Raw genomic sequence first — 18032 nt, forward strand, 5'->3', positions numbered from 1 at the left:
CCGCTCGGAAAACGAAGGGAAAATGAAGATGCGTTTGGTTGTGGATTCCTGTGGCACGGTGGATTTGTCTCCCGGCTGCGGCAGGAAAGGGAGCGGGAGGGTGGTGGATGTCGCATTTGTTCCTGTGTGATGCTTGGCACTGAGGGGGAAACTGAGGCACGGAGGGATGTGGCCCGACCTCGGGCAGCTGTTGCAGAGATTTGTATTCACATCCTGTTCTGTCAGTTTGCATCTATTCCAAAATAATGGATAGAGACAAAAGATGGTTTGGGATTTTTTTTTTATTATTATTTATTTATTTTATTTTATTTAATTTTTTTTTTTTTTTGAGCCTGCAGCCCAATTCCCCAATCCCAGCTCAGTCTGCAGGGGGACAGTGGGACAGTGGGGCACTGCGGTGAAGGTCCAGCCAGGATCTGAGCAACTGAGTGCTTGGACATCTCCTGCCAGGTCCTGAGCCCTCCCTGCCACCCTGGCCTCCATCACTGCTCTCCTCCTGGTTTCTAAAATCAATTCATCTGTCTGACCAGCCCTTCACTCGCTGAGCACAATCCTCCCTGGGCTGTGACTCAACACAAACTATTTCATAGATAATGATTACTTTTTTCCCCCCTCCTTTTTCCTGTAGGAATAATGTTTTTGCTACACTGTATTGAAAATTACTTTCCCTTCTCCTTAAAATGAAACTTTCTACTCAGATTTGCCTTTGTGCTTGTATATTGTAAAATTGGGACTCATTTGGAGTGTAAAACAAAAAAAGATCAGGCCTTAATTCCAGGAGAAGTGCTTTCATTGATTTTCATGAAAGAAAATTCCAGTGCAGGCAATATCTACCTTTAAATATGTAGCTGTTTCTTTAATGTGATTTTATCTCAACCAATTCAGCACTGAGAACATGAAAGCAAAACTGACTTCATTGATTTTAATTTTAATTGTCCCTGCCCAGAGAAATGCAAAAAAATATAACAGTGCCAGGAGAGCAAATTGAGTTTGCACAAATTCTTCCCTCCTTTGCCGTGCCAGAAGGTCTGAGATGTGTGGGCAGGAGAATCTGCCCGTGGTGACCCTGCTGCTGATGGGGCTGGTGGATCAGCATCTCAGCTGTGCCAGTTTGGTCATCTCTGTTTCCTCTCTCTCCTCAATTATTCATTCCTTGCCCAGCCTTCAGGGCTTTGCCTTTGCCCCCTTCCTCCTCTTGGTTGGAATTTGCTGGCGAGGTCTCCCTGCCAGCTGCAGCACAAAGCCTTAGAGCAAAGGGGGAGCACCACCAACCGCTGTATAATTAGGAAACAAATACATTTATTCAGTACATAAGGCTTGATAACTCCAGGATCACCTGAAGAGCCGAGGCTAGGGCTGCTGGAGGAGCACAAGAGCTCACTGGGAGCTCGGTCAGTGAGCCCTTGACCTTGCTATGGGGTCCAGCAGCCCAACCCCACAGTGCCCAAGCCACCCCTTGGCATCTTCCCCCCCTGAGCCACAGCCCAGCGCTGCCTTTTCTGCAGCTCCCTGTGCTGTGCTGGAGGACGTCTCAGCTAATTGCTAGAGGATAATTCATAAATGTTAATAGTATTAATCTGATTCAGCATGTGCTCAGCAAGATCTAATCCTCTATAAATCCAGAAGCGACAGATCTCACCCTTCTGCTGCACAACGGGGCTGCCGTTCCTCCTCCTTTCCCCCATCCCTTCCTCTGTGCATCCTCTACATCCTTGGAGGGTCCCCTCAGGGGTCTCCCCAAACACAGGGCAAGCAAAGCTGCCACTGCAGGGCTGATCCACGTCCTGCTGACTCTGGGGTGAGGCTGGAGGCTGCCCAGTGCCCAAGCTCTGACCCAGATCTGGGCTGGAGCTGTGGGGATTTGTCCAGGACTGCAGTGGAGATGCCTCAAGAAGAGGCTGGGACCAGGTGTGGTGTGGATGGTGTGTGATGGAACACCTGCCTGTGCTCTCACCCCTGCCTGGGGGGCTCATTGCATCCACATCCCTCCCCTTTAGAAGGAAGGGGCTGGCATGGTGAAGGCATGGTGGGGTCGTGGTGCAGGAGAGCTGAGTCTGACTGGAAGGAGGATCTGCCATCCCCATGCCAATTTCCATCCCCATCCCAATTTCCCATCCCAATTTCCATCCCATCCCAATTTCCCATCCCAATTTCCCATCCCATCCCATCCCATCCCATCCCATCCCATCCCATCCCATCCCATCCCATCCCATCCCATCCCATCCCATCCCATCCCATCCCATCCCATCCCATCCCATCCCATCCCATCCCATCCCATCCCATCCCATCCCATCATTTCCCATCCCATCCCCCATCCCAGTTTCCCATCCTCCATTTCCCATCCCATTTCCCATCCCATCCCCCATCCCAGTTTCCCATCCTCCATTTCCTATCCCACTTCCCATCCCATTTCCCATCCCATCCCTCAGAAGGCCCACCCTGCTGAGGAAGAGGAGGCTGCAGGGCAGGAGGGGAGGCAGGCAGCGCTCTCCCTCCCTGTGCAGGGCTGCTCCACATCCAGAACCTCCTGCCAACAACCACTGCTCATCTTAATTGGCGTTTGTCTCAATCAGGCACGATCAGCCCCTCGCGGAGCACCTGGGGACGTGTCTGTGTGTGAGGCTGTCCTGGAAACGCTGCTCTGTCCCATTAGTGAGCCTCTGCTGCAGCAGAACAGCTGAGCATTCCCTGGGAGCCGATTCCTCGGCACGGCAGCAGCACCGGCGTGCTCCGGGAGCATCCCGGGGCTGCAGGCTGGGCTGGGCTGGGCTGGGCTGGGCTGGGCTGGGCTGGCTGTCCCCCAGGGGTGCTGCTGTCTCCCAGGGGTGCTGTCCTACCCCAGGGGTGCTGCTGTGTTCCAGGGATGCTGCTGTCCTCCCCCAGGGGTGCTGCTGTCTCCCAGGGGTGCTGTCCTCCCCCAGGGGTGCTGCTGTCTCCCAGGGGTGCTGCTGTCCCCAAACTGGGTGCCCTGCACACAGCACAGCTCAGTGGGAGCTGCTGAACACTCCCAGCACTCGCTGTTCTCCCCATCGCCTTCCCCAGCCCTGTCTTCCTCGGGTGCTGGGAATACATTTCCATATCCGAGTGGCCACGGAATGTTCCCTGTGATGCTATGATGCTATTGTCTCCCGGGGGGGGCGGGGAAAATTGCAAAGCACTTGGTGTTTAACACCCACATATGGTTAACACCACGGGCTGTGTGCTGATAAAGAGGGGGTAATTAAAGTTTATTTTTTTTTATAGACTAATCTCCCAAGCATGTATTTATGAGCCTGATTTAGAAACAGCATATTACTGAGAACACAGGATATTTGTGTTGCTCATAAATCCATGCGTGGTCTGAACACACCTTTTCCCTTTTTTTTTCCTTTCTTTCTCTTCTCCCCCCTAAATTTAGGCAGCACTGCCAGTATTAAGAAGAATTGAGCCCAGAGTTTTGTTGGGTTTTTCTCCCCCTCCTTGTCTTTTGGGCGGGCAAAGGAAAGTGCACAAAGCAGTGAGTAATTAAATACACGAGGAAATGATATTTCAAAGGAGACACGGTGCGTTTGGAGGGGCTGTTTGCTGAGTGTTTACACCAGTGCCTTTGAATTTATCTTCATCTTGCAGCAGGTGCAAAATCTTCAGGGGAATGTGGTGCTTTGCAGGCGGTTTCTGAGCAGGGACTCACATCCTCACCAGGATAACTTGCACTGGGGCTTGAGGGGAGACAAAGAAATCCTGAGTGGGGAAGGTGGTGGTGGCCAGAGTCCTTCTGACCAGGGTGCTGGACACTCCTCTTGTTTTCCAGTCTAGTGAAGCCACCCTTGGATCACTAGCAGGGAGCGTGTCAGGTATGATTCTGCCCTGAAATGGAGCACCTTGCCTTTCCTTTCTGTTTCTCTCTCCTTGGCTTTTGTGGGCTGTGGGGAGAAGTTACTTCTCTCTAGACAAAAGTAATTTATTCCTATTTTTCATCCTGGTGCTGTGCCCTGCCCACTGCTTGGGTGCAGACTCCCTGGGAATCCCCATGGTCCATGTTTTCCCTTCAAAACTGTCTCAGTGAGCACTTAGAAATCCACTCACTTTGTTGCAACCTCTCAGAACACTACAGAAACATCTTTGATTAAAGCTGTAGAGAGATCATCTTAATGTATGAAGCATTTATTAGGGGAGAGAGATCTGGGGAGTGAGTTTGGTCTCAGCCAGGTCTGGTTACCATCTTCCTCCTGGGATTTTTGGACCCCACAAGACCCAAACCAGAACTTCTGCTGGGTGCTGGGGCTCTCAACCATCCATAAAGGTCTTGTGTTCCCCACCTAGCTTCCTCCTCTTGGTAAAGGACATTGATACCAGATTGTTTGGTGCACCTGGAGTTGCAAATCTGCTCTTCAAACACTTCCCTGAAAGCCTGGAGATGACAAGGAGAGGAGGGAAAGCCCAGGCTTAGCCAGGTCAGCCTCTCATTTATGGCATTGGGTTTATTTGGAGCTGCCTGAGCTACTGAGCTGGGTTTGGATCTCCTCCCTGGGTTGAAGAAGGAAGGGATCAGTTTGTCTCACCTCTGGAGCAGGGTGAAGCCCTGGAGAACCTGCTGAGGTGGGTTTGGTTAGCAGGGCCTTGCTGAAAATGCATTTGCTTGTGGTTTTAAAGGTTTGGAGTGAAGCTGATTATCTCCAGATAGGTGTTTAAATGCAGCACAGCAATGCTGGAGCATCAGTGGTCTGCAGAGCAGGGAAAGAGATGGAAAACACAAGCCCAGTCCCTCTCTTTAAATGCTTTTCCAGCAGTCTCCCTTGAAACCTGGCAGCTAACTGGTCGTGAACAATAAAGAGCTGAGCTGGAAACCCAATTTCTGCTCGAGCAGAAGCCCCCTTGTTTTGGTTCAGTTGGTCGAAACCAAACATCAGGCACTTCCAGAGGTCAGTGATTAGCAGTGATGCAAATGGGAGAGTGCAGGAGGAAGGGACTTACAGAAGACTTGGAGCAATTGTCCCTTTCCTTGAGCAGCCAAGCTCAAACTCATGGAAGGTAAAAGGATTGTTGCTGTCTCAAGCCCCTGTGCTGCTCTCCTGTGAGTCACAGGGACAGAAGAAGCCACATGGACTGATGGGGCTGTGAAATCCTAATTCCTCCATCTCCTTTCTGGCTGCAGTTTGGTGAAAGCTGCCATCATACCTGGGATTTGGGCTCTTTGTGAAAAGGGGATAATACTTGTCTCACTCATAAAGGATTTATGATTTAATGTTTGCAAAGCACTTTAAGACCCTGGATTGAAAGGTGATTTATAAGGGTGAAATCCAGCGTTGTCTGGTCCATTGTATATTTGATTTCGTCCACTTATCCTCATGGGGACTTTTTTTCCTTGCCTTTTATTTTTCCTTTCCCCGCCCTGCTCTTTTTTCTATTTTGCATTCATGTCATAACTTCAAGCCAAGCAGGGGTTGTGGCAGGCACAGTATGCCCAGCAAGAGGAGGATTTTGCCTCCCATGGAAGTGCTAACTTATGCTGATGATATGAATAAAGATTGGAAAAGAAAAAAAGAGGATTGCAAGGTGAGGGGCACAGGGGATTGGTGATAAAGCTGTGAAACAGGAGTGGGATGGCTGTTTAGATGATCCATGCATAAGGAAAGGAGAAGATGCTTCATAAATAATCAATTTACTTGCTCCTGTTGTTCTCAGTGATGGGGGTATTTTCCAGCAGATCAGCCACTTCTCCTGTCCTACAGATCCTGGTTGGAGCATCCCCTGTGCAGGCTCCAGCCTGGGGGTGCTGTGGTGGGGCTGGGTGCCCTGCCTGGAAAGGAGAGGTTGTGCTGAGCATGAGGCCCTGGCCTGGCACCAGCACCTCCAGCAGCAGCTTTAGGCAAATCATAGAGGATGCAAGTGCTGACTTGGATCCATTTCCAATTCAGTTTTCAAACTGATGCTTTTTAAATCTTGCTTTGCTGATGAGGTGATGAGGGCTGGGGTGCAAGTGGGGAGAGGCTGCTTCCAAAATCAAGAGATGCCCTCACCTGAATCCTGAGCAGGGCTGTGGTCTCCTCTGCCAGCAGCTGGGTCATCTCAGTGTGCACCAGAATGGGCTGTGCAGCCTCTGGGTTCATTCCTGAGCTGTGCCCTCTCCTTGCCATGGACACACTCTCCCAGTGGTGCATCCCAAGCCCTGGAGAAGGAACCTTGTGGGGTGTTCATTGTTATCTTGGAGCAGAGCGGGGTGCTGGCACAAGATGTGGGGTGAGGGGGCTGTGGGGGATGCAGTGCAGTCAGAGCAGCAGCGGGGCAGCCCCCAGGTCCAGGGGGATCAGTGGTGCCTCAAGGTTGCAGGCTCCAAGCACTCCTTGCTTGGGCAGTGGAGACCTGTTGGTGGTCTGGGACAGTTCTTGGTCATCTCCATCAGTAGAAAGGGTCTCATTTGGACACCTGACATTCCCAGTCTGCATCCAATAAGAGCAGCTGAATCTTCCGAGGCAGCCAGGTCTCTCTGTGTTGCACAGCTTCCCCACATTCCCTATGAAACTTGGGGATTCTGTCCCACCCAGCTGCTGTTGGTGGTGATTCAGCCATCCTAACGCTGTCCTGCCCCACGAGGGTTTCACAGTGGCTTGCTAAGCCAACAAACATTGACAAAAAGTGATGGTGGTTTCAGCAGGGCAGAACGACTCCAGGGAGGAGAAATTCCCAGGGAGAGGGTCTATACAGGGCTTTGAGCAGGGTTTTTTGAGAGGCCAAATGAAGCCCTGTTGCTACAGGACACGTGAAGGCACGACCTGAGCCGCTGCTATTGCAAAGGTGAAAAAGAGGAAGTTTATTTTCTGACTCCAGCATTTATACTTTTCCAAAGGTGACAGTGGATTGGAGGGTGAATGTGGCACCTCTCCAATGACATTGGACAAACTACTAGTACATCAAGTTTCTCCATTTTTATGGAGGACTGCAAAACAATAGGTTGTTTACAGAAAGTTGTGTGAGAAAATTCTCTACAAGAATGTAAACTCAGAAGGCTTTAGAAAATCTTAAGAATCGGGGCAACAAAGCCCTGTGCCAAACAATGTGTGATGGGAGCCCTGGCATGTGCAGACTCCTGCTGAGCTCCCATCCTTGTTTTCCATGCCTGCCTTCCCCATGCTGGTGCTCCCCTGCCTGTGCTGAGGAAGCCCTGGGTGCAGCTTTCCCTTCTGGCCGCCCACCCACCCCTGTGTGTGCCTTGCAGGTTCCACGAAGAGCCCTGTGAACAAGACGGCGCTGACGCTGATCGCGGTCAGCTCCTGCGTGCTGGCCGTGGTCTGCGGCTCCCAGCTCTCCTGCCCGCTGACCGTCAAGGTGACGCTCCACGTCCCCGAGCACTTCATCGCCGATGGTAAGACCCTCCTGCTGCCCCTCTGCGTCTTTGGGATGTGGAGATCCCTCTCTTTAGGAACGCCCCAGCTGTGCTTGAGTGCAGGGATCTCCCTTTCCACGAGCGCATCTGCGAGCCTGAGGCAAAAATCTCAGTCGTGTCAATTAATATTACTGTTGTTAGCATTGGTGCTAATTGTGTCTGATGGATATTTCTGTTCTCCTCCAAACTCGGTGAGCAGCCCTGGGAGTTGCACAGGCAGGCAGCAGCAGAGCTGCTCGTCCTGCAGCAGCAGAGCTGCTCATCCCAGCCCTTGCAGCAGTATTGAAGGAAATTGCTGGGGTTTGAGCAAAGGCAGAGATGCTTTGATAAATTAGACAAGTGCTGCTGTCACTATTTATTGCTTTCTCCAACTGGGCTCCTTGCATTTGTTGTGTTTCACTGACCTTTTCTTTATAATGTGCAGTGAGCATCGAGTGCAAGTTTTCAGTAACATGAGGGCAAATTTCATTTTCTTCCAGCAGACAGGACCCATTATTCAGTCGGTTCCAATTCCTCAGCTCCTGCACTCGTCTCACTGCTTGGGGCATGCAGAGGGGCACTTCCTCTGCGCCAGAAACATGCAGCCAGTGCACCACCAGCTGCTGGGCTGTCCTGGTGCAGCCAGCTCTGGGACAGTTCCCTGCTTTGGGAGCTTTGGAGTGGAGGGCAGCTCTTGGGGGATTAATATTTTGGGGAGGGGGAGATGGTTAAAGACACACAGTAACATGAGAGCTGCAGGGACTGGTGGAGAGGGGCTGCAGTCATCAGCCCATGGCAGAATGGGAGTCACCAGTGTGTTTGAAGTGGGATTAGCCCTGCTACGGGTGGTCTCTGGGTAGCTGGGATAGCCCAGTGGTCACAGCTTGGCCCTTGTAGGAAAGAGAAGAGCATTTACTTTTTGTTCACACATTGGAGGAACTGAACACCAGTGCAGTGGAGACATGAAGATAACATCAAAGTGTGGATGTCACATCCCTGGAAGTATTCAAGGCCAGTTTGGATGGAGCTCTGAGCAAACTGGTCTGGTGGAAGGTGTTCCTGCCCTAACAGGGGGTTGGAACAAGAGGATGTTTAAGGTCCTTTCCAAGCAAAACCATTCTGTGATTTAAGAATTTGAAACATGGGATTTGCCTATACCTTGACATGTTTCTAAAAAGTTTTAATGATTGTCCAAGCCACACATGAATATTTGAAATCTTCACAGATGGTTCCAAGTAGAGAACAGAAACTCCTGCATTTGGGGCATGAGGTTGCTCCAGTGCTAACTTGTGTTCCCTTGGGGTGGGCACTGGCCAGTTCAGCGCTTGGACTGGGAGCTCACACTGGTTCTGGTACTTGCTGAAGGTCAGCCAGGAAGGCAGGGATGGATACAGGACCTCAGCATCCTGCTCCCAACTTTTGGTTCTGGCCCAGGAAAGAGAGTGTGTCCTGAAAAAGAAAATAAACAAAATGCAATGAGACTCCATAGAATGCAAGTGGAAAGCTAAACCTGTGCTTGTCACCAGGAAAGAGGTGGCAATGGAAATTATGCAAATACAGGGAACACTCGAATGAAAATGACAATGAAATACCAATAAAGCAGATTAATATCCTTGAAACTGGGGGAAATAGGATGATCTCCAGTCCCGACTTAATGACTTTTCCGAAGAGAAAGTGGCAAGAGGACTGGTAACAACGGTTTGGAGAAGAATTAAAATGAGCTTGGTAATGAAACTGTAAAATATAATTACAAACTGCGAAAACTTTTAAAATATTTTTTATGAGAAGCAGTCAAATTCTTCACATAGAAGCAGCCAAGACATTTTGCAGTGGCTATCACTTTCCCTGAAATCTCAGCATTTTATGTGATGACAGTCTCTTGCCTGGGAAGAGAAAAAGCTCTTGAAGTTGTCCCTTCTTTCTGAATAACAGCAAATCCCAAGGCACCACCCAACTGGCAGCAAAATATTACAAAGCATTTAAAGACATCGCAGAACTGAGCTGGGTTGGGAAATTTCAGTGATACCCAGGAAAAGTGTGGCTGGATGTGTTTGCCAAGGCTCCACACCTGCAGTTTGGTGCTGATGGAGAAGAGCGGACCTGCTCCTCCCTGGAGATCTCCCGTGGAGGATTAAATCTGCTTTTTACAGGCTGCTGAAGGGGCTTGGCATCAGCATCCCTGTGGCATCGAGGTGACAACAGAGTTGACGTGTTTGGCCTGGCAGAGTCTGGGAGCTTTGATCAGTCTTGAAGCAGCTTCTGGTGTGGCACCCGGCAGTGGCACCGTGTCTCGCGAGTGTCGCCGCGCGCTGAAATCGCCTGGTCCCCGAAGCTGTTCCCTTTGGTGCTGCACAGGATGATAAGGCAGGCTCTGCCAGGAGGCAGCGATGGTGCATTCATGGGAGATGTTCCCATACGAGGGAGCGGTGCCCTCTCGTTCCCTTTTGAAATGTGGAATTTCAATAGGCACCGGGAGCCAAGGAAAATGTGAAAGCGGAGCTGCTACCGGCACCTCTGCAGGAGAAGCCAAACAAAGGCAGAGGCTGAAAGAAACCACTCTCCTAGACGATGAGAACTCGCCTTTGAAGGAAACTTTAAATAGATGCCAGCCAGTTCTGGCGTGCCAGCAGCCAGAGCCAAGAAAAGAAAGAGGGGGGAAGCCTCCCCAAGTGTCTCCAGCTTTGGAGAAGAGCAGCTTTCCCTGCTGCAGCAAGAATGGCGTTAGAGAAAGCAGCTCCAGAGCCTGCTGGAGTGGCAGGGTGGGAAAGGGGAGGGGAAGGACTGGGACCAGAAGCCAACTGGCAGCCAGACTGGGAGGATATATTCCAAGCAGCAGTTCTATAATAACCAGCCTGTCTCTACTGCCTTTATTTCTCCCTGGGTTTGTTTTCTTCCTTTTGTTCATTTGATGGGGTGCCCCTGCCTCGCTCCCCGCTGAGCAGTTACTGCCTGGTTTGCACAGCTGCTGTGCCTTCACTTTGTGCAGCAGCTGGACCAAGGAGAGCCTGGCAGGAGCTGCCTGGCTGGCAGGGAGGGCTGGGACCTCCTGCTTCCCAGAAATGAGTTGGTGCCTCTAAATCCTCCCTGGAACGCAGTGCTTGGAGCATCCTCTGCTCCCTTCTGCTGCTCCAGGGATTGTGTTTCGAGGCAGCCCCTGCCCGTGCTGAGCAGGAGGAATTGTTCTGGTTTCAGAGGTGGCTCAGATTTATGGAAAGAACCGTAGTGGCTTTTATGAGGATATGGAAATGTGAGGCATTATTTAGAGGACCCTTTAGCTGTGTCAAAGGGGGGAAGAAAGGAAGGAGAGTTCCTCCATCTGAGTAATAAAACCTCTTATGAATATGGGAGCCACTCAGCTCTACATTCAATAGTTGTTTTTTGGTTTTGTTTTTTTTCTTGTAAGTAATAATTCAAAAAAGTAGAGCTGGAGCAATGGGAATGGCTTGCAGGGAAGGCAGGGTGGGGAAAGATACTCTGGAGGGCTCAGCCTGGAGTACGTCCTTGCTGCACAACAGTATGAAATATAGTATCAATTAAAGCTTCCCATTTTTACAGCCTGGGAGAGGTTATATACGGTGTGGGTGGATGTTTGTACTTTAGTGGGAGAGGTGGGTGAGATCCTCCAGTGGTGCAGAGGGAAGCAAGAGCTGCATTTAGCGAGGGGTTTGTAGGGCTTTGTTTTATAAGTGGAAATAAAGCAAAGGGCATAAAGAAGGTTTTTGTCAAAGACACCTCGGGCATTTACAGCCTTCTTCCCTCCTCTTCTGAGATGTGTTCCAGGGAAGGTGTGGTGATCCCTCTGCACCTGGCTGGGCTGTGCGATGGGTGCACAGAGTGTGGTGTGGGCAGGCAGGGTCCTCATTTTGGGATCAGAGCTGTGGGGGCAGGCAGGATCCTGCAGTGGGATCAGAGCTGTGGGGGCAGGCAGGATCCTCATTTTGGGATCAGAGCTGTGGGGGCAGGCAGGATCCTCATTTTGGGATCAGAGCTGTGGGGGCAGGCAGGATCCTCATTTTGGGATCAGAGCTCTGTGGGCAGGGAGGATCCTGCAGTGGGATCAGAGCTCAGACTGGGCTGGCAGGGATCCTGCAGTGGGATCAGAGTTCTGTGGGCAGGGAGGATCCTGCAGTGGGATCAGAGCTCTGTGGGCAGTGTCCCCACCCTGACAAGCTGCCTGTGTGTTGGCTCTGTCCCTCCTGCAAGTGTGGATGAACTCTCCCTGCATGAACGCTGTCCCGAGAGCAAACCCAGCTCCCCCCTTGCAAGGCCAAGAGGCCAGCACAAGTGGAATTTCTATTTGAGACCGTGCTTTGGGCTGGAGAATCTGACAAGATGGCAGAGGTGGAGGGAGCTTCTTTTTGTTTATTCTATAATCTCCGTGCATCTGCGTCTGCCTGCCTGAACGATGCTGTGCTGTCCTTGCCACGCAGCTGATCAGTAATTGTTTCATCTGCAGATTATTTCCTACCTTCCCCCACCACTGTTTCCTCCAAGATGCTGCTGAATTGGATGCTGCTATTAGCAGCCTGTGTTAATTTTCCCTGAAGACTGCTCAGCAGACTGCAATTGTTGGGACTCGCAGCAACTTCTCATTTTGGTTTTAATTAAATGTGTTGCTTTAAATTGTTTGTTTTTGACATTTCCTCCTCTATCTTCTGCAACTCTTGGAGGTCACCAGGCATTACCTCGTGTCCTCAGGGCACTCAGGATGTGCTGCACAGAGATGAGCCATGGGAGGTGGGGGACTGGCTGTGTCCCAGTCCCCTTTGGCAGCAAGGAGAAGCTGGAGACACTCTTTGATTTACAGGTGAAGCTCCCCAGGTTTGTACCAGAAGGATGGAGAAAGAGATCTGGTCTCAAAGCTATCTCAGGTCATACTGGATGGAGCTCTGTGCAATCTGCTCCACTGGGAGGGTATCCCTGCCCATGGGAGAGGGATGGAACAAGATGATCTTTAAGGTCCCTTCCAACACAAAGCATTCTGTGATGCTGTGATCTTTTCAGAAATATTCTGAAACTGGGGTCTCCCATGTTCACCAGCTGTTCCAAGATCCATAAATCCCTTCTGAAATCAGCAGAAGGAATTGGTTTAAAATATTTTTTTTCTTGTGCTGTTTTCTCCTCCCAGGGTTTTTGCTCTGTGGAGACCTGGGTCAGGGCTTTGACAGAAGCAACACTTTCTTGCAAACTGAGTGTCACGTCTGGCTGCTGCAGGCCTCGTGTGTTTCATGTAAGGTGGCCGTGTTTGGGGGCAGCTCTACAAATTGCATTTTATTTCATCAGCTCATAATCACCGGGGTCACCTCCGTGCCTGTGTTACAGCTCACTCCTGCTCCCGTCTCTGCTTGCCTGGCAAGAAAATGTGAGCAAACGGCTGCAGTGTTACCAGACATGAACTCTAAATATTAACATCAATTTATGAACTGTATCAGTGTGGATCAAAGGGATTCCAAGACGGTTTTACAGCAGGAACGCTCTTTGCATGAAGAACTAATAAGATTCTGGAGGCTGAAGTACATCATGTTTTTATCGTGGCTTTGACAGCCTTGTGAACCTGCTCAGCTGCTGCCTGGATCCCCAGCCCTGTGCCTGCCAGAGGCATTCCCAGCTCCTGGGGCAGCTCCTTGTGCAGGGGAAGCCAAATGCTTCTTCCTTCTCCTTCGCAGGGTTCACTGGAGCAAAGCCAGCAGGATTGGCACTGGGTTGGCGTTGGCATTTGGATGGTGTCAGCCGGAGCTGCTCCAAAGCTGGGACGTGCTGTGTCCTGAGAGAGGCAGGAGGTGCCACCCCTGTGGGGAGGGGGCATCTCCTGGCACCTGCTGAGCTGTGCCAACACCCTTTGCCCTCTGATTTGGGAGGGATGGCACGTCTTTGGCCAGCTAACCTGCTCCCCCTCCCATAGATGAAGATGCAAACTTGACTTCTGCCTTCATACAACAAGCTTATCACAGCTCCTGTGTGCTTTGTGATGTGATTAGATTTAGGCTGGATTTCCTCATCCCTTTCCTGATATCTGGAGAGCATCTCTGTTAGAGAGCCCCGAGCTGCAGTGTGGGAGTTGGGAGGTGCAGAGCATTAAGGAGAAGGGTTTTTTTCAGGAGTCTCATTTCTGTCTCAGCCACTGCTGGCCCAGATGACTTCTGAGGACAGAGATGTGTCTTCCCAACACCTCCACAATTACATTGTCTAAAGCTGCCATGGGGAGATCTCATTGCAGCATGAGCTTGACCACAAGGCAGGGTGGGCAGATTTCTTCTTGCTTAAGTTTAGGAGAAGTTGGCTGATCCATCACCTGCCTTATAAATACATTTATTGTTTGTCAGGAGCTCAGCCCTGGAGAAATCAAGACTGACTGACAAGAAAACCCAAAGAAAGAGTCTGTCAGAATAATCAAGGAAGTGCAATTCAACACTTAAATTGTAACCCTGCTCCTCCCACAGGAAAGGTGGTGCCAGTTTGAGCTGTAATTGCACACAGACATGTAGTGCTAATTGACTTCTGCTTTGCCAGGGTGGGAAAGCTCTGGCAGGTGGTGTTTTGAGGGATGGGGGTCTCCAGCTTTGATCATCATTGGGTTGGGCAGGTGAGAGCCCATGGGTGCAGTTCATGTGCTGAAAATACAGCCTGGAGTCAAGCACTGGGAGATATAAACTGTGAGTGCTTCAGCTGAGGGAGGACTCGATGAAAGATGTGTCTATAGACTTGTGCTGTTTTCTAGTCTTTCTATCATAACTTTCTGTTTAAGAATTTCACCTTGTTCAAAGACAGAAATAATTAAAAAGAAGAAGAAAAAAAAAAAAAAGAGTAAAGAGGGTTGGCTTGGATTTTAACCTGGTGTGATGCTGTCCCTGGATTCAAAATAGACTATAGAACTTAGAGTTTGACTTAAAACTATTTAAATTATTCCCAAATCATCTGATTTTGCACTGGGCTGGAGACGGATGGTGAAGCTGAGCACTGTGTTAGTCTGTGGGTGCAGTCCTGCCCCAAGACCCATTTCCTTGCTCAAGTCAGTGCATGTGTGTCCTGGGCACCCAAAGTCTGTCCTGCTCTTTGGCATTTCTGGGAGAAATTTAAGAAACAGAAGTTTTTATTCCCTGGGCTCGGGACAGGAGAAGGAGAGCTGATCAAGGGGAAGAGCTGATAGGGGAGGAGTTGTCTCTTTGGGCAATGTTCTTTCAAGTTTAACAAGGGGAAAAAAGGGTCTCTAAAGAAATCAAATAGGGTTATTCTTTGTACCTATAGAATGAAGCCAGAGGGATCATCTATCCTCTAGTGTTTATAAAAACTATCTGTAACAGGATTAGAACTGTGTGATAGCATAGGGCTGGATGCATTAATAGCAACCTATAGTATGACCTCCCATTGCTTGCCTACACAAAATACTAATTTTAGATGAAAAGGAGTTTTGTTGGCTAAGAAACAGTGAATGGAGCAAAGATGACAAAAAAGAGCAGAGGGAGAAAGAAATAGATGTTCTTCAAAAAAAATTAAATTTTGATCTTTTGCCTTGAAAAGAAAGAGAAAGGAAAAGCCAAACCCTTTTGGCTGCCTTTTGGATGCTTTGTTCTTTTCCCTTGTTAGATATCTCTTCTGAGCTGTTTTATCCTGTTGTGTTCTTGAAAATGATTTTTGAAATGTCAAAACTTCAAGCCTCTTTTGTCAGGGCTTAAGCAATTCCACTGAACTTTGAAGGAGACCACAGCATGAGAGACATGAACTTCTGACGCTGCCTTAACTCGTCCTGCTTTGATCAGTGCTGGGGAAGCAACGGGGGGAGTGGAAAACACACACACACAGAAAGCCAGACAAATCAATCCCCTGAGGGGCTGCTGGACCTTGTGGAGCTGCGAGGGAGTTGTGGCTGTGTCCTGGTGTTCTCCACGCTGCTCCTGGCATTGCCAACAGAATTTGAGGGACATGTCCTGGTGTGGGGCTCCCGGGAAGTGGTTCAGGGTGCAGAGATGTCATTTTGTTTCTGTGTTCATGTCCTGGCTTGTAAGATCAGCATGGATTCTATTACCATCTCTTGGAGGTGGGGCAGTTTTCTTATCTCTTCCAAGAACAATGTCTCCCTCCGGGGAGAATCTTCTGTTAATGGCCATTGAATGTCTCACTGCATGGCTGGTAAAGTTCCATCATCCATGGTGAGATGCTCCACCCAGAGGGAGGAGCCAAGCACTCCTACCTGCATAAAATCAGCAATTTTTGGGACAGCAGAGCAGCTCTTTGCTGGATTCCCAGAGGAGCAGCTTCTTCCCTGCTGGATTCCCAGAGGAAGACCAGGCCCATCTACTCCATCCCCAGACCTTCAGAGAAAACTCCACCCTGCTACAGATCCCTGCTCCAGCAGCATTCCATCTGCCACTCCAGGAGGAGCAGCCACCATTTAACTGGGCTATTACCAACACCCTGACTCCTCAGGGTGTCAGGGTTCTGACTCCATCACTAGTTTTGTTTGTACTAATTAAATTTTTTTATTATTTTTATTTAGTCTTTTTTCCTAGTAAAGAACTGTTATTCCCATTCCCATATCTTTGCCTGAGAGCCTTTAAAAAAAAAAAAAATGTGGTAATTTGGAGGGAGAGGGTTTACCTTTTCCATTTCACAGGAGTCTTTTGCCCTCCTTCACAGACTCCTGTCTTTTCAAACCAAGACAGTTCACTTGGTTGGTTGATGGTTGCTTTACCCTGATACCTAAACATCTCCATTCAAGGGAGATTTCAGCAAGGTTTTGAGTGAGAAGCTTGACATTTGTGTCTAGGAGGACCCCTGGGAGGTTGGCAGTGGGGACAGCAGGTTGGAAAATCCCTGCAGGTGTCTTCAGAGTGTCTGTGCTGGGACCTGCTCTGGGGACTGCAGCTGAAGGGGTGCTTCAAACAGGGTGTGGGGGTGATTTAGTAGGGTCTGAAGTTCTCAAGGAAGGTTTTAGGAGGTTGGTCTGTAGTGGGTTCTACCCCCATCAAGTTCCCCATTCACTCCCCTTCCCTCCCTCCAGAGACTGCAGTTGTGGAAAACAAATCCAGCTGATGTTCGAAACAGCTCTTATTTGGAAAATGTTTGTTCTTGGTAGTTTCTAAAAGGATTTGTTCCTCAACATGCCCTTTCTGAGCTTTTCAAGGTTGTTTTGATATGTACACGATGTTGACTTTTAAAAACTGTTTTCTATGTATGGATTCTTTGAAAGTGAAGAGAAATATTTTGTGAAAAGGCTTTGAAATCATCAGAATTTTAGCTTTCAAAATATTTGTAGAATGCCTTTTTCTGTTATTTATTTCACAGGCAAGCTATAAAGGGATCGAGGTTGGGCTGTTTGTTTGTTTGTTTGTTTTCAGTGGGAGCGAAGGTGATGAGGGTGTCTGCGAATGTCTCTCAAAATCTTACCACACACTCAGCTTCAGAGATGTGAGAAGTTTCCTTTCTGGAAGTTGTGCCCTCCCTCCTCTGAGGAGGGAGGAAAAGAAAGGGAAGGAAGGGGGGAAGGAAGGAAAGAAGGAGGAAGGAAAGTAAAACCTTTAATTTCCCTAGGTTTGGGTTTTTTCAGACTAAGGTAGAAAAACCTCCATTTTACACTGAGCCTGAATTCAGGAATTTTGGATTGAAATGTTTTCAGTGCTGCTTTTCAAACAAACAAACCCACTGAAAAACCTGATGAGGATGATTTCTCAATCAGACTTACTAAAATCAAAATAAGTAATTAATCTTCAAAATACCTGGAGTCAGGGAAGGGGCTGGAGTGCAAGTCTGATCAGAGCAGCTGAGGGAGCTGGAGAAAAGGAGGCTTGGGGGGAATCTTATCATTCTCTACAACTCCCTGACAAGGAGGGTGGAACCAGGTGGGGTTTGGCCTCTTCTCCAATGGAATGCTTAGATTGGATAAAAAGAAGAATTTCTCCAGAGAAAAGGGTAGTCCAGCCCTGGCACAGCTGCCCAGGGCAGTGCTGGAGTCCCCATTCCTGGAGGGATTGAAAAGCTGTGTGGATGTGGCTCTTGGGGACATGGTCTGGCTGCCCTGGCAGTGCCGGGGGAAGATTTGGGATTTGGTGATCTGAGAGGTCTTTCCCACCTGAATGATTCCATGCTGGGGAGCTCCACAGGTCACCCCTCCATCACCCACCTGCCCATGGAGCAGGTACAGCAGGTCCTGAGCCAAGATCCCCTTCCAGCTCCAGCCGCCTCCATCTCTCCATGTACAAATGATGTGTCTGATTTGTGTCGGGCTTGCTTCTGTTACTTCCAAGCTGTATTTTAACAAGAAGTGGGGTTCATTAAGTAGGGATTTAATCAAGAGCTTCTGGTTTTGCTCCTCAGTCCTTGGGTGCAGAGGGAGTTGCCTGTAGCTGAGTCTCAAAACAACCGTACGTGCTTCCCAAGCCTTGCTCTTTATTAGGGAGCTGCGGAAATCAGGAGGAAAACAAAATTGACAGGTTGCTACTTAGACACCTACATGTAAATAGTAAACACTCCCAAAGGGTGTATTTCTGATTGGGAAAAGAAACCAGCAATTGTTGTTATTGGTATGTAAGGCTATCTTTAAAAATTCATTGAAAAGAATAATTAGCGATAAAACCACGTGGCTCTAAGAAACTTCTCTGTGCTCAGTGTTTCTCTGCTTTCCAGTGGTGCTGGGGGGCTTACCCAGTGATTTACTGCTGCCTTGTGTCTGATTGAGATGTATCCTGCAGCCTTG

At 49.2% G+C, this 18032-nt stretch overlaps 1 protein-coding gene across 1 annotated transcript in view; it reads left to right on the forward strand.

The window, feature by feature from the left end:
- Window positions 1-18032, forward strand: part of ASTN2 (astrotactin 2) — a 334716-nt gene that overhangs the window by 120249 nt on the left and 196435 nt on the right. Inside the window, exon 6 of the mRNA XM_021551387.2 lies at window positions 7196-7342. Within this exon, the coding sequence (XP_021407062.1) occupies window positions 7196-7342 (147 nt within the window). The remainder of the gene's footprint in view (window positions 1-7195; window positions 7343-18032) is intronic.

This window comes from Lonchura striata, chromosome 22, assembly GCF_046129695.1.
Source record: "Lonchura striata isolate bLonStr1 chromosome 22, bLonStr1.mat, whole genome shotgun sequence".
In the NCBI taxonomy this organism is placed as follows: domain Eukaryota; kingdom Metazoa; phylum Chordata; class Aves; order Passeriformes; family Estrildidae; genus Lonchura; species Lonchura striata.